The sequence below is a fragment of the Benincasa hispida genome, chromosome 9 (genome assembly GCF_027475165.1).
Source record: "Benincasa hispida cultivar pf3 chromosome 9, pf3_genome.v1.1, whole genome shotgun sequence".
Lineage (NCBI taxonomy): Eukaryota > Viridiplantae > Streptophyta > Magnoliopsida > Cucurbitales > Cucurbitaceae > Benincasa > Benincasa hispida.
The window spans coordinates 21,060,015-21,086,832 of NC_143486.1; the positions used below are offsets into that span (position 1 = coordinate 21,060,015).

Below are 26,818 nucleotides of genomic sequence, written 5' to 3' on the forward strand. Positions count from 1 at the left end.
ACACATATTATTCAATTTAAATATTACAAAATATTCATGTTCGGAACAATGAAGCATATATGCAAGATAACTGAACAACTCTCGTTTTAGGTTAAAAAAACTAAAACATAATACTTAAACTGGAGAGACTAAAGTAGAATATTGAAGAGTTTAGAGGTGTTACATGAAATAAGTACAAAATTGAAGGGGGAGGCAAAAAAAAAAAAAAATTGCAACCTATTATATAATATCCAGCAGATTACTGTGCAACGCGACACAGATTATCGTAACCGTACCATATATTTACTTGTGCTACCAACCTTCGATCTCGAAACCCTAACATTCACACTTCGGTGGCCTCTGCGTTTCCTCCTCAACAGATCGAATTCGAGGTAACCTTCAATCAAAACCCCGAATCTTGATTAAATTATTCGAATACACAAAGCTCTACAGGTTTAATCTTATTTGAGGGTTGAATTTCGCAGTTTCTGATTTGTTTTTCTTCGTTTCTTATGAGATATAATCGGTAACGTTATTCAGTTCTACGTTTCATAATTTTAGGGAAAATGAGTAGCCGTGCTAGCAGAACAGTCTATGTCGGAAATCTTCCGGGTGATATTCGTGAAAAAGAAGTGGAAGATTTGTTCTACAAGGTAATCGTAATTTTTGTATTCATGCGATGTTTTGGCGCCCGTATGGATATTGTTGTCTTTATGGTTTGAGTTTTTAGGTAGACTGCAGTTTTTTTAGAGTATTTGACTACGCGTTTGTTATGGCCAGCGCGTTAACCGCGTAAATTTCTGTCATTTTGGTGCTGCATGTTATGTTTGATCCATTTTCTTTCTTCAGTAGACTGTAAGTGGCTCTCATGTAAGTAAGAGGGCAAGCATAGAATGCTAAATGTTTTGCTTTCGATAATTGTGATGACCTTGTAACTTATGTGGCGAGGCGACCATACAAATGTGGGAGTGATTCCCTCCTTTAAATTAGAGACGTCCTTTGCCCCTTCTCTATCTTAAAGACTCTGCGTTCTCCTCCTGGTGGAAGGTTAAAATTCCTAAGAAAGTGAAATTCTTTACATGTCAAGTTTTGCAATGGAAGGTGAATACTCGGATCATCTCCAGAGACTCTTCTTTGGTGTTGCGACCACAATGGTGTGTACTTCATGACCTTTGGGGTTCTAACATTGTTATAGAGGATGCTAATCTCATGAAGCGTCCTTTTCATGGCAAAAGATGAGTCCATAGCAGGCTTGTTTTCTTGCCATTATGTGGAGCATTTGGCATGAAAGGAAGAGGAACAGCAGAATCTTTAAAGGGATGGTGAGTCTCGTAAGGAGATTCGGGGATTGATTAGATCCAACTCTTCTTTGTGGGTGCATTAGTCAAGATTTTTCTAATTCTCAACTTGCAATATTCTTTTTTATTGGGATCCTTTATTGGAATTAGTTGTTTTTCTTCACGCTCTTGTATGTTAATCAGGATTTCTCTCAATGAATGTTTGGTTCTTTATCAAAAGAATTGTTGACGTAGCTTATGTGGTTTTTCTTTCTTAAAGATTCAAGATAATTCGAGACAGGATTAAAAATAATTTTAGAGTTCTATTTTTTATGGAACTAATTAATTTAAAATTGATATCGTTTGACATTTGTATTGTAGTATGGTCGCATAGCCCACATTGATCTCAAGGTTCCACCTAGACCACCTGGTTATGCATTTGTTGAGGTGAGCTTTTTGTGCGTGAAGTACTATATATTCTCTTCCTTTTCTAATGTTTATTACTTAACTTATCAATATGGATTGAGTGAATGTAGTTTGAAGATGCCGAAGATGCTCAAGATGCGATTCGTGGTCGCGATGGCTATGATTTTGATGGCCATAGATTGCGCGTGAGACACTAACTTAGTCTATTTCTATTGTTACAAAAATTGGTCTTTTTCTACTTCATTGCTTTACAGTTGTAATTTATGCATTGTTTTTTTGTGTTTTTAGGTGGAACTTGCTCATGGTGGTCGTGGTCATTCATCATCTAGTGATCGCTACAGTAGTCATGGAGGCAGCCGAGGTGGGCGTGGAGTATCTCGACGCTCTGATTATCGTGGTATATGATCATTTTTAGGTGCACCATACAATGTTTTGACGTTGTGAACATTGGATTTTGTAATATGTGTTCTTTTGTAACTGCAGTATTAGTCACAGGATTACCTTCTTCTGCTTCATGGCAAGACTTAAAGGTAAGCATCATTCTATTTGATATGAAGTGTATGTGCACAGGCAGTCTAGTTTTTCTGATCGACACTGACCACCATATTTTAACGTTGAAGGATCACATGAGGCGAGCTGGGGACGTTTGTTTCTCCCAAGTGTTTCGTGATGGTAGTGGTAAGATACCTAGTGATGAAGCTGATTTGAAATTCTCTATAATGTGATATTGAGTTGAGAACTAAATAGCTGTCCATTTCAATCTGTGGTAGGGACCACAGGGATTGTAGATTACACCAACTACGATGACATGAAGTATGCTGTAAGTTGTTTTTATCTCTGTTCTAAGATGTTTGAAATATTGAGGTTTCATGATCACCTGGCATACTAGATTGCCACTATTGCTTCAAGAGCTTAACTTTGGTTTGGTGATAAGTTATTTCTGTACTTGTTATTGCAGATTAAGAAACTTGATGACTCTGAGTTCCGGAATGCATTTTCCCGGGCATATGTTCGTGTATGAACTATACCTTCTTGTTCTATGAACTATTTATTTATTTATTTATTATTTATTTTTGACTGCCTTCTTTTCTCTCATCTATTTTAATTTTATTTTTGGTAGGTGAGAGAATATGATTCAAAGAGGGATCTCTCCAGGAGTCCCAGTCGTGGGCGGTCATACTCTAGAGGGAGGAGTTATAGTCGCAGCCGTAGTAGAGGCCGTAGTAGGAGCAAGAGCCACAGCAGGAGGTTGGTATATTTTTTTAGCATTAAATTGGTCTTGGGCTCTTGGCATATTCTATCTTGTATTAATTACTCTTAACTTTATGAGCAGCAAGTCTCCAAAAGCTAAATCTTCCCAGCGGTCCCCTGTTAAATCTCGATCAAGGTCTGCTTCCCCTGCACGCTCACGATCAAAGTCATCATCTCTCTCAGGGTATGTACACTCATTTTGTTAACTATAATAATTTATCTTGTGATCCGTAAGTTTATTTTTTAATTATTATTTTAAATAAAATCTAACTGCAGCCATTGTTTATTATATTTATATATTTGAGTTTGTTGTCACTCAAGCAGGGTCTGTTTGTTGCACCCGTCTTTCATTGGCCAGAATGTTAGACTGGGTGAAATAAACAACATTAAAGTACTGAAAGTGAACTAATTCTTTTGTATTGCTCAAGCACGGGTCAGCAACTGGTTTAAAATTTATCAATGGATTTGATATTACCTTTCTGGATGCTATGTGTTTGCATGCGGTATTGTGGCTTGTACAATTCTCTTGAATGTGAAACCCACTTTCTTCCAAAGTCTTGGATGCACTCTTGGAATGGTGGAGATGAATACTGGACAGACTTCAAATTAGTCTGGCAATGTGTGGGACCCTCTATTGGAATGTTGGGTAAACTTTATCCTATTTGACTCAAGTTATTACTATTTTACATCTGATTCTATTTTCTTTTTAATAACACTTCGTCCTGGCCTTCCCCTTTATCAATTGTGAATATTTTTGTTCAACAACTGGGATAGCTAAGAAATGAATCGATTTCTTTCATTCATTGTCCTTTTTGTGTGTGAAAATTACTTGTTTGTTTTTTAGATATGGAAATATGCAGCATACTGGGGATTGGATATTAGGATCTTGATGGGATATGATTCAATTGCCTTCAATGCTTTTGGTTGAGAAGGTATGCTGTTTTTTAGATGGGCAGCTTTCAAAACCTTCTGGTACCTCTGTTCTAATGCTTTTAGCAATGCAATGTCCATGGGTGCTAGATTGGGATCAAAGGAGATCATGGATTGCCATAATAGAGCTGGATATCTTGAACTAAGTGCTATTTGGACTTGGAAGTCATCATCACTTTCATTTACATTTTCTGCTGCAAGATTTGCCAAGCTATAGGACGCACTATCTGGATTCATTGTGGACTTTTTGAGGCACAGTAGGGAAGAATGCTCCTCTCCCGTCCACTGGTGTCTATAATATATAGTTTCCTGGAGATTAAAGTTTTCTAATTTTAGGTCTTGGCTTTTGGAGTCTTAAGTTTTGAATTGGCATATACTCTTCATAGTTGAACTGCTAAAATATTATTTTCCCTTCTCTACTTATACACTCTGGATGAGGCGTCAGGCTTTTGGATCAAATTTGGTTAAAGAGACGTGGATTTTAAATTTGAGTTGTTTCTGGACCTTTTGCAGATCGCGATCAAGATCCAGGTCTCCAGTGCCCAATGTAAGTGATCCCTGTTATGAACTAGTCATTGCTAGACGTGGTATTAGCATTCATCCCAAATGCTATACGTGGCTTTGTAGGGCAACATGACTATTCCTTTGTCAATCCCTTAGATTTTAATTGATATATCGTGTCTGTATGCATATGAATATGATTTACATGGCAGCGTGAGAAACGGACTAGTAAAAGTCCCAAAAGGCGTGATGCTAGCAAAAGCCCTAGCAGGAGCAGAAGCCGGAGCAGGAGCCGAAGCAAAAGCAAGAGCAAGAGTCCTTCCCGGTAGAACTTACAGTGATTTTGTTTTTAATTTCTGCAGTCAATCGTAGTCTTTACAGGGACACTGTAAACGTCATTGATCTATCTTACGTTTTATTACTGATAGTTTAAATTGCAAATTTAGTTCATATGAATTGGAGAAAGTTACAATTTAGTCTCAATGGTTCAATAAAACCTTCACAAATAGTCGTCCCTACGGTAAGGATTATTTATGAAGATTTTATCAGACTATGGGGACTATTTACGAGGTTTCATCCAAGCATAAGGATTAAATTTCAACTTTTAAAATCACAGGGGCTGAACTAACTCTTTACAAACTATAGGGACTAAATTTGTAATTTAACCTTAATAATAATGCTAATTTGTTTGGAACATTTCTTGATTCAATCCCTTGTTCTGACTTTGAGTCTGTTTGAACAGATGAAGATGGAGGGCAGAGCTGTTGATTTCTATAGCCGTGGAGTGAAGTTGGATTAAACTGTTGAACCTAGCTGTAATAGACTCTTATTAGACTTAATAGTATCTATGTTTAGTTTGGACTTTTCATGTGTGCTATTCTTATTATAGAATGTTCTCAGGTGAGATGTTTTGAAATGTTTCCTTCATTCACATTTTTAGCTTCCTTCTTGAATGGTACTTAGAAATTTGTGATACTTTAAACATTTAGTACGTACATCCCTCGGGTCTAAAAGCTATTGAAATCACGAGATTAAAAAAACAAACGATTTTTTTTTATATATTTAAAAAACAATAAGGTGGAATATACTTTATTATAATCATGGCATTGAAGAAGATTGTATTCTGTTTTTGTGTTTTCATTTGTCAAAGTGTTTTGTTTGAGATCATTCTGTTTTTGATTTTTTAGTTTGAGCTTATGTAATTAAACTCACGCAGTGAATTTTATACGTAATAAAATCCAAATTAAAGGCTGAAGAATGTAATCCGAGATATTTTCCAACGTTTTGAGAAAAATGAGAAATGAATTGATTTGATACACTTTGAACCTCAAGAGCTAAAAAACAAAGGTGTGCAACCTCCTTTGTTCTAACTACTGAATCTTAGAGCTAATCTTTTTTTCGTTTGCTCCTTTGCTGCCACAGAATGTTATATATAACTGTAAGAATAACCATATCACTGTGATGTGGTTCATCTGTCAAGTCCTTTTCAACTGGAATTTCAGGTCATCTAACATAGCATGACATTAAGTCTAAGTGGCAACAAAGCCTAGCCTTTATGATCGCCGTTCATGCCTACTTCAAAATCTAAATTGTTGTTGAACAAAACGCCACTGGACTCGAATTTGCTTTGGAGTTGATATCTACAAAGTCTAGTGGCCTTTCTAGACTTGTTCTTCCATAACACCTAATTGCCACAGCAGGATCAACTTTTTATCTTCCATTAACTAAGCCAATTCCATTAGGTTATGTAGGCCAGATGGTCGTAACAGTCACATCTCAACCCATATTTAGAGTTTAAAGTCACTTGTGGGATGTTTCCACTAGACGCCACAGGACATTCAACAAAGATGCAAATAATGCGATGCGACCAAAACTAATCCCCCTGCTCATTTGTCCTTCCCTTTGTCTTTGCCAAACCATGGACGCCAAGCTAAACTCTTTCCACAGTCCACAACAATGCTTCTCTGTTATGTAATCCTTGTGCATTCATAATAGCATTCACACGAGTTTCAGTTATTCCATCAGTCCATTTTTCTTTGTTTGAAGAGCAATGCTTCGGCACCAAATGATATAACTCACGTCACAATTTCAGATCCCCCTTTGCCTGGCAGAATGCGCAGAATTTCAGTTGACCATTGAACTTTACAATTAAACAACCAATTTCAATTCATCTAACTCTGGTACTACAACATCTTTCTTCATCAAACTAGTGTATCTCACACCGACATCAGCTCCGGCTTGAGCAAATAACTCCACCACTGCAGGCAAGATACCATAGTACCTCTTCAGATTATCCAGTAGAGGCTCAGTGCTATGCACATCTTGAACATGCCAAACGTACACTGGGGGAATCAAATCATCAACTGTTGCTTCCTGCCACGCATGTTGCCCATCCCTCATTTGGTGCTTGTAAGCATGACAATTCCTAACCCTGTGACCTTTAGGCCCAACTTGAACCTCCGAACAATAGCCACATGTTTGTACAGCATACTTTTCCATGAGTTTTTCTGTTCCTGAAATCATTTTATCCCATAACCCCATGCCTCTCACAGCAATCACTGAAATGTCAAGAATGTCAAATTATAGCTAGTTAGGTGAGTATGCCAAATTATAGCTAGTTAGGTGCATAAGGTTGTAAAAGAATCAGAGAAATGAAATCCAGCCTCCACTCCTGAATGACCATTCAAAACTTTCGTGCTATGGTAGGAGTTGGATGAAAGGATTGAATAAACATAAATTGTGTTATAATATAGCATACCAAGGTCCAACACGAAAAAAATAAGTAACTAGATTTAGTGAAAAGAAAACTGTAAATGTAAACAATACTGACCTTTCATATCATCACAACTTATGGATGTCATATCCTCATTCGATCTTTTTCTATCATTCCAAAACCCACACGCGTTAATGTCTTTCCTTGGGGTGAAATTCTTGGGAAACCTTTTCTCAAAGTCGAGTGTCCTACCAGCAACATTATAAATGGGAAAAGTCCTTCGCCTTGTAGGGTACTCAGGGATGTCAACACCAGCTTGAATACACAATTCTACTAATGCTGTAATTCGATCTACCCGGAGCTGCTCATTATGTGAAACCGCTCTCCCAATACGATCATATATATGGAAAGATTCCACAGTAGGAAGCACATGTTGCATTCCCCCAATTTCCCATGTGTGTTCTTTGTTTGGTCTGCTCCCTGCAACATTGCATGTTCTAATCTTATGTGGTGGATGACCAATATGAACCTGTCCACAGACTCTATACAAAAGAGTGAACAAGACAAATAAGAAATCAAGATACTTAGGTGGAAATGTACTTGTATAGTTCATCAAATCCCCAAATAACAATCAATTTCCGTCTTTTATATGAACAATTGTCTCTTACTTGCAATAATATACCACGCTTCTCTTGATCACTGTTGAAACACAAGAAATGAGCTCAGAAGTGGCAGCATAAACTTCATGGGCAACTGGAATCAAGCCCTTGACCAGCAGACCATTGGCTGGAGGCTGTAAAGAGATCTCTTCTACAGTCTGCCTCTCCTTCTTTCTCAATCTTGCTTCACGTTTGAGTTTGTTTATACTCGTTACCAATGGCTTCCTCTCTGACTTCTTTGGCCTCTGCAGTAATGCTGCAGAGCTAGACCTTGTTGAGTACCATAGAAAGGGACCCTTGCTTGAATTCGTCAAGGTTCCAACAAATCTTTGTAAAACCAACTCTTGCTCACTCACAAGATTCAGTAGTCTTCTACAAAACATTGGAATTCTACGTATTGACCTACACAAACCGACGCTGATCAATTATAAACATTTAACATTGAGAACTTCTAAACCAAGACATTAGAGACATCTAACTAGATTGTAAAAAAACTGTAACGACCCAACTCTCTAAGACTCAAGCTAGGCCGTAACTATAGACATTCATGCATGAAATTCAAAATGACATCTTTTCATAGCTTATAAAACCAAATAAATAAGGTAAGTAAATAATTTCATTAAAACTAAATTACTGAAAATTCAAGTAACAAGGTACCCAAAAAAAAAAAAAAAACCATAAAACGAATCTAGAAAACTTTCTTAAAAGTAGAAAATGCAAATACCAAAATTGTGAGTTCTAAATGTCAAATCAAGAAATTAAAACATAGAAAAATCTTGAAAACATGCACGGAAGCATATGACTGGTCCTAGTAGCTCGATCACGGATTCCGCTTATCATTCGCCGGCGTGTCCTTACCCTTACCTGGATGAGTATAAAATACTCGGTAAGTAACCCCACTACCGGGGTCAGGCTAAGCATCTATATCCTCTAGACGCCATCCTCTAGTGTGACATACATAATCCTCTAGTTTTCATGGAACAATAAATAAATGAATAGTTAAATCTATCCTACCGTAGCCTCTAGTGAATCCCGAAGGAAACATAACCTTTGGTGGATCTCGAAGGAAACACAAACCTCTGGTGAATCCCGAAGGACACAACTTCCGATGAATCCCGAAGGAGACACCACCTCTAGTGAATCCCGAATAAGACACAATCTCTAGTAAATCCCGAAAGAAACACAACCTCTGGTGAACTCCGAAGGAGGTCACCACCTCTAGTGGGCAATTAACTATCGGTAAGGTAACTATTACTATCGTAAATATCACATGCATCATGACATAGCCCATAACATGTAAATACATCTCATCACACTCATAGATCATTCAAAACTTCATATAAACAACAATACTGATGTACATGCTAGCATTCATGACATTTTCACACATAATTAGAACAATTTATTTATCCTCATGCAATTCTATACAAACAACTTTAGAATCTCATACAAAAACTTAAATCTCATCCCTAACACATAGGCACTTCCACCAGTAAGATTACTTACTCTGTTCACGTATTTTTATTCAACCAACTGAACTCCACCTAGGCTCTTAGAAAACCTTGAAGCAAATCCCAAAACATGAGCCAAAATTTAATTAAACCTTTAGGCCTAAATTCATTCATCAGTTTATCTAAACAAATAGTCATACCCGAAATGTGTTATTCCAAATATACCTCAAGCTACAAAATCAATGTACCCCAAATAACTCTAATGCCAAATTACACGCTTAAACCCGCTGGACAGCGGCTTTAAATTTCTCAATAATTCGGTCTCAACCTCCTAATTCACCATAAATCCAAAAATTACCAAACTTTAGTAGGAAATCGAAATCCACAGCCCGGCATGTGAGGGCAGTAGACCGGCGGCGGCTGAACGATGTTTGGCGGCGACCGGCGGCGCTGACAGAGGCCGACGGCGATCCACAAAACAGCCGGACGAAGCTGGCGGCGGCCTGTGGCGCTGATCGGCTGGCTGGCTGGAGGAGTGGGACGGCTGAGGTCGCGGGCGCGGCTGGAATCGAGGCGTGGGCGGCGCAGACGAAGGCGAGGGGCGAGGCGGCTCGGGCGTGGCGGCGCGGACGACGCGTGGGTGGCTTTGGCGGGCGGAAGGCGAGCGGCGGCTGAGGGAGGAGCTGATCGGCGAGCCGGCGGCAGGGAGAGGGGGCTGGTGGGTTTTCACGAAGAGAGAGTTTCCGGGGGACTGAGAGGAGAAGGGAAAGATGATTTTTTTTTTTTTAATTTTTAATAATTTTAAAAGAAAAGAGAATAAAATATTTTAATAAAATAAAATAAAATATTTTATTTTAGAGCCGTTTTTAAATATAAAAAAATGAATAAAAATATTTACAAAATATAGTAAAATTTTAGAACTATCAATGATTGAAGCTGATAAATACTGATAGTCATCGATAGACACTGATTCAGCGTTTATCATTGATAGTTAAAAAATTTTACTATATTATGTAAATATTTTCAATAGTTTTATCATTTGAAATAATTTTCCATTATAGAGTTATTTTCAAATATTAAAAAATGAAACAAAATATTTATAATTAAGATAAAAATATTTAGAAATAAGGCCACTTACAAAAAAAAAAAAGTCAAAATAAACAACGATAATTAGGCTTGTAGTCAACACATTTGTTATTAACAAAAATGACAAAAAATGAAACTCAATCCACATATAAAAATGTAAAATATCTGCTCTTATTATTCAATAGAAATAGACATTCATACAATTCATACATTTGATTGATATATTTGATAATAATATACTTGATTGATATATTTGATATACTTGTCAATTATGTACTCCTTGATATTTTTTATAAACTTGATACGCTTGATTAATATACTTATGTATGTGATAATGATGTACTTGACTAATATAATACTACAAAACTTGATACACTTGAATGATATACTTTTTGTATATATATTACTAATAAACTTGATAATGATGCACTCTTTTATATAGTTGATACACACGACCAATATATTATTGATAAACTTGATAATAATTGACTCATTTATACTGTTGATACACTTGATTGATATACTATTTTTAACAATTGAAAAAAGAAAAAAAAAATCCAAATTTCTTTTCTTCGCATGCAACATAACCTCTCCCCCATCTCTCTTTTGCCAATCATTGTAATGTCCACACCATTCGTCGCCCACCACCGCCCCACCACCCCCGTCGCATGTCCGAATGTCAACCATCATCATCGCGTGAATCACCGCCAATAAGGTTCCTCTCATCTATTTCTCTTTCCATTTCTCTCTCTTTGTCACAGCCAAAGAGGGATAAAAGAGATTTGTTAAAAATGCAAAATCGTAATACAAAATAAACAAAACATCAAATTTGATGACTTTGTCATATCCACAAATTTTCATATATTAAAGACATACCTACAATTACACATTCTAAATTTTTCGCTCATAGCAAATTTTCTTAGAAATACCGTCTGACATATTATAAACTCAATTCCTTTTTTTAAATTAAAATATTTATTATATAATGTATTATAAATTATATAATACTACAAAAATAATAATTATACAGATTCTTACATAAACATGTTCTTAAATTAATTAATAATATTTTAAGAGTCAACCTAATATTTATTAACTCCAACTAGTTTTATGATTTATAGATATAGTATAAAGTTATAAATACTATTACAATTGTTTAAGTAAAATTTAATTTCTGAATTTGTCACCAAACATATATATGAAATCATGAAATACAATTTATACAATTGTTTAGAGTAGAATCTAATTTCAGAATTTGCTACCAAACATATATAGGAAATCATAAAACACAATTTCGTTTCCATTTAATTCCTTACTTTCAAATTTATGTTTTCAAAATTAAAGTTGTAAACATATTATAACTCTTTAAAGTTCACAACTATAATTTAATTCATTTTGTCTAAACTCTTTATTATTTGCATGATTCTTATCAACTACTAGGGCAACCTATGATGACTCATTAAATTTTAATATTAACTTTTAACCGCATCCAAGTAGACTTTAAAACTTGTGTAGCACATTTTGTCTTTGGTAATTTCATATATGGTAGCCAACTTGAATATAACTTAATTGATTGAAGTATATATTATCCACCAAAAAGTTAGAAACTCAAAATTAGTGTCTAATTAATTCTTAAAGCCTCGTTTGGTTACAATTTAGACTAGGAGTGCCAAAATTCAAACTGAACCAAATGGGCCAAACTAGTTAAGTTATGGTTACTTTTTTTTTTTTTTTTAATTAAAATTAGAATGAAATCGAACCGAACCAAAATAAGATTTGGTTCAGTTAGGTCCCTAGTTTGATGAACCAAATAGCTAAGTTAAGTTAGATTAAGGTTTTTTGCCAACCGACATCACATCCTTAAAGTCTATCCCTGACACACTCAGAATCACTTCAGTGCTTTACCACCTCTAGACCCGAAATTGAAAATCACTTCACTGCCTCTATATGCAAAATGAACTAACTTTGAAAGAAAAGATAGAAATTTGAGATTCATTTAACTCGACTCGCTTCATACCGAAAATGAAACGGGTCAGGTCGGTTAACGTCTGTACAAAATCTGGCCCACTTACACTCCTAATGTAAACCTAGTTTGATAACCATTCAATTTTTTATTTTGATTTTTGAAAATTAAAATTATTTCCTCTACCATGTTTTACCCCTCCCTTAAAAGATTTGAATTCTTTTAAAGTATGTTGGTACATTATTCATTTTAATCGCCCTTCTCAATATAGTTCTAAAATGTTTGTATATGTATATCAATATTTTACTTTTTAAAAAATTATGTGGATGAGAGAATTGAACATTTAATCTCGAGAACTAATAGTACAAATTTTATTCAAGTTGAGCTATTCTAAGATTTTGACTGAATTCAACAAACCTTGACCAGCTGCTTCATTATTATTATTATTATAGACATACTCTAAATAATTTACAAAGATATATTTCTCAAAGAAAGGGGAAAAAAGAGTAAAGAAATATGCATTTATTTTATTTATAATATATACTAAGAAGCAACTTAACTTGGGATTTTATTTATTATTCAGGTGTTGGGTTTAGGCTTCACAATTGTGACGGTGCATGGAGCATGGTGAGCGCAATAATCACTCACACTCCCTAAGAACGCCCTGCACAAAATCATGATTTCTCCCAAATTAAGATAAAATTATATAAAAGATTAAAAAAAACAATTTTATAATTTTGTCAAATTGAGCCTAACACAAAAAAAATATGCTAAGGATCAAGAAGTCTCTGTTTGAATTTTCGAACTCTATGTTGTACCTCAAAAGAAAAAGTACAGTTAATGAACTTTCGTGCTTATACCTAATAGCCTAAGTACACACCAAAATGTATTGAAAAAAAAAAAGTTATATCCTTGCCATAGTTTTAACTTTTTTTTTTTAATTAAGAAATATATTCGACATAAAATTAAATATTGTTTAATAAGACATTAGACTTTCAATTTTGTGTTTAGTAACATTATCAATTTTTGTCGAATAAATCAAGAAACTATTAGACATCAAATTGAAAGTTTAAAAATCTATTAGATATACAAAATCAAGAGTTGAAAAACTTAGGAAAATATCAATTTATGCCCATAAACTTTAAGGATGTATCAATTTAAACGCTGAACTAATAATTATATCAATTTAAATCTTGAACTTTTATAAGTTTATCAATTTACCTCCTTCATTATGTTTTTATGAGAAAATTTAAACTTATAATTAAATTAGTTAAACCCCTAAACTTTCATAAATGAATCAATTGAGATTCTTAATCAAAATTTATTATAAGAATCATCCATGTAATTTATTTAATATCGTCCATTTTGTAAAACCGATATTTAAAGAGTCTAACACACATTTGATAACCCATTAATGATTTTCAAATGTAATCGGTGGACTTACGAAAATTGATTTATAAAAATTTTAGAGTTTAATTGATAAATTTCATATGGTGTTGGTTGAACGAAATAATATATAAATTGATAATTTATGAAATTTTAACGTTTAAATTGATATAATATTAGTTAAAGATTTTAATTGATATGTCCAAAACCTTATTACAGAGTTTTTTTTTAGTTCAACCTATTTGAAAAAAAATAATTTAATTAAAAAAAGATAAACTTTTTGCTAATTTTCCCGCGTATAAAATATTGAAATATAAAATTTTGCTGCTCCAAAGAAGATTTTTAGCTTCACCTCTAATTTTAACAAATTATTTAAAAACAGAAACAATTATTTTTCCTTTTTCAGTTTCGCCCAAAATTGTTTAAGTAAAGGAATAATGTTAATGTGTAATACTGTGTAACAATGAACCCAAGTGAAATCTTTTAACTTAAAAAGAGAATTACTTGTCCGTCCTTAAAAGTTTTAGGTCTAATACCCATTTGGTCTAAATATTTCAAAAATGTTACATTTATTAGGGATGTATATAGGTTGGATTGGATTATGACGATTTTTTTAGACCAACTCAACCCTTAAAATTCGGATTGGATTGAATTAGATTGTCGAGTTATTTATTCTTTTCTTTTTTTTTATTATATTTTTTATTTACTTAAAATACTTAAATTTGTGTATAAATACGTACTATAATTAAAATTTCATAAAATTAAATATCAAAATCTAATTGAAAAAAATATAAAAAATTCAACATAACCCAATCCAAAATTAAAACTAACCCAATCCAATTTTTACAATTTGGGTTGGATAGCCCGAATTGTTCGAGTTATTAAATCATTTGAACACCCTTTAACATTTATAAAATTTTAGTTTCAATTTAATCCATAAGTTTTAAAATATTACAATTTAATCTTTCATATTTAAGGTTTTTTTTTATAAAAATTTAGGACCCTAGCGAAAGATTATAATTATTTACACCATTTGAATAGATATTCAAAGAATCAAAATCCTCATTTAATATAAAGTAAAGTACCTTTTAATGGCTCCATAGCCATGGCTTCCCACCACCAACATTGAAGCACCGTATTTATTAACCGCCTCGCACAGTACATACCTAGCATCTCCTTCTTCATCTACGAATTCAACATCAAAAACCTGCAATTTCATCCAATTAATCAAGCCTCCAATAATTCAATTGACCGCACGCAATCGTTTTGTTGATTTGTCTACCGATTTAGCCGCACAGATCTCTCTCGCTTTCTCCTTGATTCTCTCTGCTTTCTTCTTCAAATTCTGGTCCAAAACTTGGTATATTCCAGGAGCAGACCCCAAAACCACTGATTATATAATTTCCAAAACAATAATAGATCGTCGATTATTATTGGTTGAAAATTGAAAATAAGTAATTAATTAGCAGAGATTGAAGAGGATGATTGATCGATGGATCTTACTTCCTGGACCGGCGACATCGACGAAGACTTCGGGAATGGGCTTGACGTGGAGGAGGATGAGGTTGAAGGGAGGAGGATTTATGGTTGAAGAGAAGAAGTGGTCTAATGTCCACTCCAGAGCGCCGGTTGCGTATTCGCCGTCGTCGATTCCGATCACCATCACTGGCTTCTCCGTCGCCGTCATTGAACTGATTCCTCTGTGAAGCGGTTTGATTTGGGAAAGAAGAGAAGACCACCGCGCCTTTTTTTTTTTCCTTTCGATTTTTGGTTTTTGGAAGTGAGATTGTCTACGTGGCTGGCCTTGTCAGCAATAGGCAGTCATAAAAACAGAAAAGCCTCTTACATGTCAATGAAATACTTTGACACCTCTGCCAACGTGACGTAACTGCAGCTATAAGGTGACAGGAAAACCTTGGTTCTCCTTCCTTTAAATGGAAAAGAAAAATATTTTTATGGATGAGGACATGACCTTTAATATTAATATTATTGTTTTCAAAACTTATAGAGAAATATTGTTGTTTTGAAACTAAATATTGTTGTTTTGGGAGTTCGAGGCTAGAGGTCGAACGTTGAAAACTCAACTAATGTGGAGGTCGAACGTTGAGAACTCGATGAATAAAGAAAAACTTGGAAACAATACGTAGGCCAAAACTTCAATCCCCGACAAGGGAAATCTCGCGAATCTTGCTATAAAGTAATGAGATGGTATACTATATGTATCTGTGTACTCGAGCTGTTTCTAACAACCTATGCATTTTTTATCATTTCGAATTAGACGGAGGCTTGTGGGATTGAGAGGGTGGGGATGACTATATTTCTAAGAGCGAACTCCAGACGAATATGAAGCGCATGGATACAAGTTATGCTTTGGAATGAAAGACAATTCCGAATTAGCATTGTCTACGAACAAAATTTTGTATATTAGGTTGTCGAAGGTTACACACATGTCGAAACTTCAAAGCGATTAAGGAGATAAGTGGGCTGAAGTAGATTCAGGAGAGAGCGAGATTCAAAGCAAGATAGTAGGATAGAGCGAGATTTAAAACAAGATTTTAGGAGAGAGCGAGATTCAAAGCGAGAATGTTGGAGAGAGCGAGATGACTAATCTGACTAACATTGAACTTGTAAAATGAAATGGTTGAATAATTGAAAAATGAGATTATTCAGGAATACACATTGAATGCTATGATTATGCATTAAGTTTCTGGTAGTAGATCCATAATAAAAAAAAAGTGTTTGTGATTGTTCCAGAAGAAATGAAAGTTAGTAATCATTAATGGAAAAATAACAGCAATAACAGAGAGAGCGAGAGTGAGAGAGCGAGAGCGAGATCTTAGGAGAGAGCGAGAGTGAGAGTGAGAGAACGAGATCTTAGGAGAGAGCGATACTAAGAGAGCGAGAGTCTTCACTTTATTTGAACTTTCCATAGAAATATATATAAAAAAAGAGAAAAAAGAGCTAATAATCATACAATAATTGAATAATCATTAGACTATAATTGAATATATTAGATTATTATACTATAATTGAATAATCATTAGACAATAAATTGAATATATTAGATTATTATACTATAATTGAATAATCATTAGACAACAAATTGAATTAGATTATTATAAAAAAAATTGAATATACAATAAATTATAATAAAAAAAATTGAATATACAATAAAATGAATATATAATAAAAAAATTATTTATTATTCAATCCCTAACTATCTGGAGCCCGTCATAGTAACGAAGGACACTTCTTTCGATTATGTCCTAACTGGTTACAAAATCCACATCATTGTCGAGTGGCTGGTTCTGTCCAATCCATCTCGTTATGATAACGTGAACTTTTCAGTCTACCAGGTCTTCTCAACAACAATGGATCAGGATGTAAGATAGGCATATTAGGGTGCGTGATCCAGTAATCTTCATGCGGTACAGGTTGAAATTGAGGAGAGTAACATTCAGCAAACATTGACAATTTATAGTAGTCCTCAATAAAATCTTTGTAGTTCATGTTAAAATGTGAGCAAACAGCCATAAAATCGAGCATGGAATGCCGAATGCTTGCCACTTGTTACATGAACAGTACCACTCGGTATGATGGCTTGTTCGAGATCACTAAGTATGAAACACCTGAGAGAAATTGTAACACATGAAGAGATGTGTTTAATTTCAGATCGACATGCTGGTATAATCACAGTAGTGAACAACCCAGCAAATGGTTGGACGGGACCAAAATGTCACCATCGTTTTTGCTTACGACATATCGTCAACAACTTCAATAAAAAGTATAAATTTAATTCATTGAAAAATTATGTTTATCGTGTCGGGTGCCAGTTTCAAATTCAAAAGTTCAACAAAGCAATTGAAGATATCAAAGGAATAAATCGGAGCTGTCTAAGTTTTTTTGACAATATTAGTTTAGAGCAATGGGCTCAAGCACATGATGGAGGATTCAGATATGGGTGGATGACGAAAAATCTATCAGAGTACATAAATGGAGTCCTCAAAGGAGCTTGAATGTTGCCTATAAATGCTCTTGTTCAGATAACATTCTTCAAATGCGTGAACAATTTCGAGAAAAGAATAGCAGAAATAAGGGATGCATTGGAGCGTCAAGATAAATCTAGGACCTGTTGATCCTGATGTTTTGTACGACCAGTCCATTCATCGATCATATGTTGTATGGCGAGATCGTACTACTGGAGAAATATCTTGCAGACGTCGAGAGGCAAGATTTATTCAGTTGGACTGGCATCTGATCACAACCTTGGTCGAGAGATGGAGGTCCGAGACGCATACATTCCATATGTCTGTTAGAGAGTGCACTATCACTCTACATGATATAGAAGTGTTGTTGGGGTTACCTGTTGACGATGAACCGGTCACCAGAGTGATGTACGATGACTGGTTAGAAGTTTGTCAACTGTACCTCGGTGCGACCCCACCTGCCGACAAGATTAAAGGATCGAGGTTAAGTTTAATATGGTTATGAACACAATTTCGTGAGCTCACAGATGATGCAGACGAGGAAACCGTTATAAGATATGCGCGAGCATATATACTACAAATGATAGGTGGAAGTTTGTTTTCAGATAAATCAAGTCATTTTGTTCACTTGATGTTCCTGCCACTGTTAGCAAACCTCCATGATGCAGGGCGGTATTCGTGGGGTGGAGCATGCTTGGCATGGTTGTATAGAAAACTATGCAAAGCAACAAGACCTGAGGTTCGAGAGATAATTGGGTCTCTCATACTTTTGCAACTATAGGCTTGGGAGCGATTTCCAACAATGGCTCCACAACTACATCGTGTTAATGATGCTCAGTTAGTTGGACGAGCCTACGGTTCTCGGTATGTTGTTTTAATTTAATTTAATTTTTATATCATTGATCTAGTTAATTTAAATTCTAAATTATCAATTTAAAAATTTCGGTGGAGAGACAAAATTTATGTGACTAGGACAGCCACACATATAGCCAACCAGTATAGATACATGTTTGATCTGCTTCAACCTGAATAGGTACATTACACTAAACCTAATTGATTATTTTATTCACATTTTTATTATATTTTTCTTTAATATTCTCTAATATAATATTTTGTATTTCAGGTTATTTGGGAGCCGTACAAAATTATTGTGCATACTTTGCCTAATTTTTGTACGAATGGTCAAAACATATGGCGGACGATGAGTCATCTCATATGTTTTCACATTGGTGAGTGACATCTTCCTGACAGGGTGATGAGACAATTCGATTTTCAGTAGAATGTCCCATCGCCTTGTAATACTGAACCCGTACTGCATGATATTGACTTAATGACTGAAGATTGGTCTGAAAAAGTTGCACATTTGGTAGTGCGATGGCACTATTGTGCAAGGTTTATTGCAGTGGGGGTTTCTCTTGAACAGTTTGATACAGATGTCACTCCAGAATATATTCATTGGTATAATAATATCAAGGCACTACGTCACTCGTTCGGGAGCAGTTGTGGGTCATCTGGTAAATGAAGGAATATTATCTATTTTTTTAATTTAAATTTATTTTAAATATTGTCTAATTGTTTTATAATTCACAAAGATCGAACAACAGTAGACTCCGTGAGGTTGCAAATGATCCAAACTAGGTTCTTGCTATATGTAGTGACAACCAAAGCTATATGGAAGAAATTCATTATATGTACGATATACCTATTGTTCCTCCACCAGCTCCTAGACGTAGAGAACCTGTTCGGGAAGAGGATGAGTTTGATGAGGTTGCACATAATGTGGAAGAGTTGCCCCCTATGACGCAGACGCAGAGTCAAACTAATTATGTGAGTTCGATGATGATGATGCCAACATTTGGTTCAGGACTTTATGACTCAGAGGCTGGTCCTTCGTCTTCATACGTGCATGGACATGGTTGGGGTCGTGGAGAGCATAATGAATATTTATATTAAGAAGCGCCTGCAGAGGTACGAGAGAAACATCAAGAAGAACCCGAGCAACCTCAAGTTCGAAGTCGACGACAACAATCAGCTCGAAATCGACGACGTCCGCCTTGTGGGACACATTGATTTTTGTAATTATTTTTATATAAATGAGATATTTAATTTACATTTTTTTTATTTTTATGAGTTATTATTTTTTTTAATTTATTCTTTTTAGAGTTTAAATAAAATAATAAAATATTTTTAGAAATTGTTTTTATAAAATAGAAAATTAAAAAAAAAGGATTAGAAAGAAGAAGTGGAATGTGTAATAATTAAAAATGAAGAAAAAAGGGGAAATTTGTACGGTACTCTCGCTCTCTATCAAAATCTCGCTATTTCGTTCTCGCTCTCGCTCTCGCTCTCGCTCTTGCTCTCGCTCTCGCTCTCGCTCACGCTCACGCTCACGCTCAAAATCTCGCTCTCGCTCTCGCTCAAAATCTCGCTCTCTCTCATAATCTCGCTCTCGAATTTGATTGGGAAGTTCAGTGGCAAAAAGAAGGAGATTCATTAGCTCGTTATTTAGTCAGACTTGCTATAATCAGTAAAAATTATTCAACAAGCTTTGGAAGGAATTCCAGGGGGACCTTATGAAAATTTAGAAATACATGATAGGGGAAGGTCTCTGGAATGATAATTAAACAGACTCAATAATAATATTAGGAAGGGCAAGGTCGAGGGTTCAAAGTTCAATGTACAAGTGAAAGGAAGGTTGAGGGTTCAAAATTTAACCTATCTAGGTCGAATTTTCAACCCTCGACTTATTTTAAAAAAAAACAACAATATTTTTACAAATAGTTTGAAAACAACAATATTTTCCTAAATAGTTTCTAAAAGGACAATATCCTTTTAATTTTCCCGATGAGAACATATATTTTTATACATTCCGCCAAATTATCTCATTAATGGGATTAGAGAAGGGCGGAGGGATTCTCCATCCCATCCCATGGAGATTTGTTATCCCATTCTTGTCTCCATTTTGGACAATCAGAGTCGGGTCGAAAAATCTCCATTCAGGAAGGGAAACAGGTCCACGGAGAAACTGTATGTTTATATTTTCATTTTTAATTGGTATTTTATCAAAAATCAATTAAAATTGATATTTATATTGAAATTGTAAACATTTTAGGTTACAAATTAGTATTATTATTATTGTTCTATTTAATAAATTAATAACTAAAAATGTCTTAATTTTTTATTATAATTTTAATAGATTTTTAAAGTTAATTATATTATGAAATGAAATTAAAAAAACTAAAGAATATATATGAAATTAGTATTATTATTGTGTGTATTATTTTTACAGATATTTAACAATATTTGGATATATGTAATTGTGTTGTACAATCTCTTGAGATGCCTAAACATTTTAAATTATCGCGAAACAAAGGTAATAATCCAAATGCTAATTCTATAAGAATTTTGGATTCTACAAAACAAACGGTCTCACCCTACTGTAATGATTTATTGCTTATCAGTCACAATATACTTTTTTTAAAAAAATAGTTCGAATGTATTAGCATTAGAAAAATGTTTATGGAAGAAAAATTTTAGCGTGAAAAAAGATGGTACAACACTCTCGTGATCGTTTTTCTTTCTTTCTTTCTTTTTTTTAGCCTAACACGACTCAATTGGCATAATTTTATTAGAGAAAAAAGACATATTACATGTGCTATGAAATTAAACTTGTATATTATTATTGTGAAAATATACTGAATTCACATATATTTGTCACATTGTTTAATTTCCCCCCTTACTAATGTAGAGTAAAAGGGACAATGCTGAGTTGTCATCGTTCTGGAGTTAATGCTTAGTTTTTTTTCCTCTCTTTTTTGTTGCAACCTTCATACATGCTAAAAGTTATAATTAATTTATATTATTGTTTTAAATTAATTATCAAATAACAAAATAAAAAGAAAAAAAAAAGAAAAAACAAGAAAACTGTTTTTATGTCAATCAAACACTAGCTAGCACGAAGTTTAAATTTTATAGAAATACTTATGGATATTTTAAAGGTTTGTTTGATAACATTTTATTTCCTCTCTTCTATCTCATTTTTTCATCTCATTTATTGTTTTCAAAATCTAAAACATGTTTCTCCTTTTTTCTTCTTTTAATTTTTCCATTAAATATGCAATATACATGGATAAGTATCATTTTAATTTAAAATTTTAGGTTTAATACATTCGAAACCCATTAAAATTTTTCCATATATAAACTTACTAAAACATGAATATGCATTTAGTTTCAATTTAATATTTTACGACCACTCTACTTTTACATAATAACAACTACTATAACTACGTAATAGTATAATTAGAATAGATTTGAGTCAACATCACCTTTACAAATGATATAATTAAATTAAATTTGAATCAAACATTATTTAAAGTGAATGACTCGGATGACAAATAACATTATTAATTAAATTTGAACAATATTTGAAGGATAGAAACAATACAATAAATCCAAACTCATTTTTATTATATAATATAATTTTTTATAATTGTTTTCTTAATATTTTAATACAAGTTATCTACCTTTTATATTATGTAATTAAATTATATTTAAACTATAAAACAATATAAACAAGAAAGAGTAAGGGGGTGTTGGCTCACGAACATGAGTTGTGTTGAGTTGGTATAATATACCAACTCATTGTTTGGCCCACCAACTTTAAATGTTGGTGGAGTTGAGTTGATATATTTTACCAACTCTTCCTTCTTTCAATGTTTTCAATAGCTTCACCCATCGGCCATTGTCACATTTCAGGAACTAACTCTAGACTTCGAAAACCACTATGAAAACTCCGAAGACAACCACCTCTGATGACAACTCCGAAGACGAAATCTGAGCTTAGACAACCACCTCCGATGACAGTTTTGACGACCAACTCTGGGATTTGACAACCTTCACGCGACCAACTCCAACAACCAATTCCGAACTTCAACAACCACCTCCGTTGACTCAACTTCGACGACCACCTTCGCACTACCAACTCTAATGACCAATTTCAGGCTTCGAAAACAAACTCTGATGACCAACTCCAACCATCTTCGTACGCTTTGACAACCACCTCCGACTATAAACTCTGATGAAGAACACCTTCAATGACCACCTTTGAACGAGCAACTTCAACAACCCACTCGGGGCTTCGACAATCACCTCTGACAAAAAACTCCGACAACCAACTTTAATACCACCTTCATGCAATTAACATTCGTGCTCCGACAGCAACCTTGTTAGTGTTGGGGTTGATGCCCTAAAGTCTTGTGTCCTGTAGTTTGTAAACAGTTTGTACGAACGTTTGTGTTGTTAATATATGATATTTACTTTACATCTTGTATTTTTGCTCAGTTGCTTGTTTTATTTGCTTTACCACAAACCAATAAACATAAAATCCCTGGTTATCTGTATGTGACTTAAAAATGTATGTGGTGACATACAAGTGGATCATGTCTTGAGTGATAACCAAAATGGTATGCAGTATATGGATATAGGAGGGAAACCTTATCCTAGTAACGCTATAGATGTGGTCTGCTTTGTGGAATGGTCATAAGTGTCGTGATTTGTCACAGATGGTCAAATCCTGATCATTCATGTTGAGGACATGTGAGTGGGGGCGTCCTATATAAAGAGTTTGTATAAGACCTGACCACAAAGTGTTAATGTCTCGTTATATAACACCTGACAGAGACTTTATTTCACTAGGATGACCATAGGTAACATGACCTCAATCCTAAGTGAGTTGGGAACTCCTTGATGGAAAAATAGGCACGCGCAGTGGATTAAAGGATCAATTTTACTCTAATTGTACAAAAATAACATATAACCCTAAATTAATTAATTAGGGTTTTTTGAAATATTACCTTTAAAGCTCCCGAAACGCTTCTATCTCTGCCTGAACACGAACCAAACAACCACTAGAGCTGACCTACTATTTTCTGGACTCAGAATCGGATTGTGGGACCCGATGGATGAAGAAATCGAGAGAGAGAAAGAGATGGAAATAGGAGAAGGATTTTTCTTTTTGGTTTGGGTTTTTTTCAGCCCAATTTAGAAACAAGTTTTGACAAAATTGCAAAAGTTTTCTATCCAATTTGAAAGCCCAAATTTATAGAAAAAAGCCATGCAAAAATTGTATGAAACAAATTTATAAAAACCCAACACCTCAAAATTCATTATCTAAGTGGGCTTGATGTCTCCACTATAAGCCAACACCTAGTCCACTATCTTGTTAGTGGAACTATCCAACAAAATTTAGATTTTCCCACTAACTTTAGTCAAAGGGAAAAATGGTCCTTTTGTCAAAGTCAAATTTTGACCGAAAAGTCAACATTTTGATTTTTTATGTTTTTTTCGTGTTGACTAATTTTGACCTCCCGAGCATGAATCCGTATTCATTTTCTTGAAATTCAAATCACATTTAAATATAAGGCCAGTCAAAGTTTGACTTTTCAAAGTTAAAAGTCAATTCTTTGACTTTTTACATCTTTGACCATTTCCATTATTTCCAAGCTTCCAAATATGAACATATTCATATTCTTGATATTTAAATCACATTTAATCGTTAAAGTTGTATCTCTAAACGGAAAACCAACCACTATATCACATATATTTGTCTTCACCTAATTCGAATAATTCGAATCATTCTATCATACTGTTCTAAGTTTATTCCATATGAGCTAGTAAGGGAACCTAATAGACCTATAGATCATGGGCTCCAATGATCCGAGATTAGCTGTCTAAACTCTTTTAGACGGAGCTAATCAACATTCGTTAATTAATAGATCATTCCACCATAGTCCCGTAGTTGCACTCCCCTCACTATAGATATATTTGTGTTCATATGATATAACCATGATTAGTAAGCTAATCCTTCATAGGTTGTTCGTAATCTCGGCTGGGTCAAAAAATCGTTTTACCCTTAAGACTATATCTTGTTCCTTAAGTTCCACTGATCCTCTAATGAACAATTGGTTTAAGATCCAACCTATAAACCGAATCCCTCTCGGGCCAAGGAGAGGGTGGGGCCCCTTGTTCAAGACCTGGATTAAGTACTAAAGGGAACAACCTATCTACTATTCTTATAACAGGTAGGAGTGAATTCTGTCTTACACCTTATGTTCCCAGCTATCCACCTGATTTTACCCTTGAAATGGGAAGCTTATTGGGCCAACGATAATGAGTTGCCCTCACTATGCAAATCTAAGGATAATTCCGAGTGAACAGGAATTCATAGTTAGCTCATGATTAAGATTAAGTTACTAGGTCATCAATTAACGAAATAGTCATTTTTATACATAAAACGGCATTTAGAACGTAAAAAGTGACTATTTCATGGTTCAATCTTATGTAAACTCTTTACATAGGATGCCCCCACTTTCATATCTCCACATGAACAGTTTAGTATCACATCGTTTGTACTAACTACAAAATGGGCCACATCCATAGTGTCCCCAGAATAAGGCGTCCAACTTTATTCATATACTATAGAACATTTTGGCTATATATTTGAACTTTATCCACATTTATGTCACTATATATAATTTAAACTTAAACTTAATAGCCTCGGATCCTTAGTTTATTTGATTCATGAATATATAATTTAATTTTACTAAAGATTTTCAATAACAGCTTTATTGAATAAGAATATGATATTACAAACTACGAGTTTTAGGACATAATTCAACACTCCTGCCATTTAGGGCGGTCCTTTGATTTGTATGGGTGCGAGTGGCCAGATCGCCGATTCAAACCTACCATTTTGGGGATTCATCTGATTTGGGAGCTGGAAACTCAGCTACACAAGATGGAATTCACTTATTCCCCGAGGCAAGGGTAAGTAGATAGATAACTCCCTTAAGGGCTGATTTTGGGGCTTAAACGATGTGGCGCCACACACCTTCTCTTGGCCCGAGAGGTGTTCACACATAGTTGGACTATGTTGTATTGTTCATTAGAGGAATAAGTGATACTTAAAGAGTGAAATGTAACTATAGGGGTAAAATGATAATTTGGCCTAACTATACTTACGAGCATCTGTGAAGGGTCATCGTACTCATGATTGGTTATATCCGAAGGACACAGAAATATATCTGTGGTAAGAAGAGTTCAGCTGTTGGTCTTTAGTGGAATGTCTGACAGTTAACGGATGGTGGATCTCGTGGCTAAAAAGTTTAGTCAGCTATTCACGGACCGTTGGAACTTCAAGCCACAGGTTCATTAGGTCCCCTGGGTAGCTTGGATAAAGTCGAGAACCAGTGTTTAGGTTAATTTGAAATGTTCAAATTGATAAGAGGAATTGATTATATATGATATAATTGGACTGGTTAATTATATATGATATAATTGGCTAAATGTATGAGAAACATTATTTTGGAGGAAATTATATATAAATATGATTTATATCAAGTAAAGGAGAAAATACTATAGTAGATATGTGATATCAAACTATAGGATAAAAATATAATATGATTATATTTATTATTAATTAATCGGTTAATTATATGATAATTAAACCATTTTTTTTCATGTTTAGATGTGGGTTAGTGAGGCAACGTTGATTATTGTAATCGATGAAATAAAAATGAAATGGTTTCATTTTGAATCTCTTGTTCAATCGTCCATCCAAAAGAAATAGAGAAGAGCGCATTGGTGAAAAGAAAATGACCGTTTAAGAAAATCGAGAGCCTATACGATAGTTGCTTTGGGTCTAAACAATTGTCTACCTCGCGCCTAAACGATCGCACACCAGTTCCTACATAATTGGATAGCTTTTCTAAACGATCGTATAGTGTACCGATTTTGCTAAACAATCGTATACCATTTCTAAACGATTGTTCAATAAAACCTACACGATCGTGTAGTGTCTCCTAAATGATAAGCATCGTGCTATGCGGTAGCGCCGTTTTCCCTCCCACTTACTTATCGCCTACACGATCCGTGCTTCCTCCTTCCTCTACCAAATTCACCAAAGACCACACTTTGGGTTCTCACTCCGAGAATACCTGGGGCTCTTTTTTGATGGTGTCATCCCTCCGATGTTCGTGTTTTTGTGTTGTTCGTGCTCTTGTAGTCGACGCTGCTGCTGGACGTTGGTTGATCGAGTGGAGGGTTCCACTACATTGAGTTCCGAAGATTGAAGATTGTCTTCAACTGCTATGACACTCTCTCCCTTGTTATATCTTGTTCATAGCATGTCGTTAATTAAGTTTTGTTTGCATA

At 34.6% G+C, this 26,818-nt stretch overlaps 3 protein-coding genes across 14 annotated transcripts; 1 reads left to right on the forward strand and 2 right to left on the reverse strand.

Moving 5' to 3' along the window:
- Positions 1–231: 231 nt before the first annotated feature.
- Positions 232–5,280, forward strand: SR34 (RNA-binding (RRM/RBD/RNP motifs) family protein). Of its 11 annotated transcripts, none has more exons than XR_005484178.2 (16): positions 232–371; positions 541–632; positions 1,638–1,703; positions 1,793–1,867; positions 1,971–2,079; positions 2,166–2,212; positions 2,303–2,360; positions 2,453–2,502; positions 2,641–2,697; positions 2,803–2,930; positions 3,016–3,117; positions 3,258–3,579; positions 3,778–3,865; positions 3,954–4,410; positions 4,577–4,689; positions 5,107–5,280. XR_005484178.2 is itself a non-coding variant. In XM_039042834.2 (14 exons), exons 2-14 carry the CDS (start codon positions 546–548, stop codon positions 5,108–5,110), a joined length of 930 nt encoding a protein of 309 aa, XP_038898762.1. In that variant the 5' UTR covers positions 232–371; positions 541–545; the 3' UTR covers positions 5,111–5,280. The 11 variants fall into 11 exon arrangements, 3 of the variants coding, with proteins under 3 accessions (XP_038898762.1, XP_038898763.1, XP_090174170.1); XR_016532260.1 differs by having other exon boundaries at positions 4,377–4,410; XR_016532262.1 differs by having other exon boundaries at positions 2,462–2,502.
- Positions 5,281–5,646: 366 nt separating this feature from the next.
- On the reverse strand, positions 5,647–9,984 carry LOC120086276 (APO protein 3, mitochondrial-like). 2 transcript variants are annotated; one of them, XM_039042831.2, is made up of 4 exons: positions 9,546–9,984; positions 7,746–8,138; positions 7,195–7,619; positions 5,647–6,922 (listed from the first exon to the last, which is right to left on the reverse strand). In XM_039042831.2, the coding sequence occupies exons 1-4, from the start codon at positions 9,581–9,583 to the stop codon at positions 6,513–6,515; spliced, it is 1,266 nt and encodes a 421-aa protein (XP_038898759.1). In that variant the 5' UTR covers positions 9,584–9,984; the 3' UTR covers positions 5,647–6,512. The 2 variants fall into 2 exon arrangements, with proteins under 2 accessions (XP_038898759.1, XP_038898760.1); XM_039042832.2 differs by having other exon boundaries at positions 9,243–9,962.
- A 2,601-nt stretch (positions 9,985–12,585) lies between these two features.
- On the reverse strand, positions 12,586–15,451 carry LOC120086581 (universal stress protein PHOS32-like). Its single transcript, XM_039043308.2, has 4 exons — positions 15,126–15,451; positions 14,905–15,011; positions 14,708–14,829; positions 12,586–12,900 (listed from the first exon to the last, which is right to left on the reverse strand). Exons 1-4 carry the CDS (start codon positions 15,307–15,309, stop codon positions 12,816–12,818), a joined length of 498 nt encoding a protein of 165 aa, XP_038899236.1. The 5' UTR covers positions 15,310–15,451; the 3' UTR covers positions 12,586–12,815.
- Positions 15,452–26,818: the final 11,367 nt, after the last annotated feature.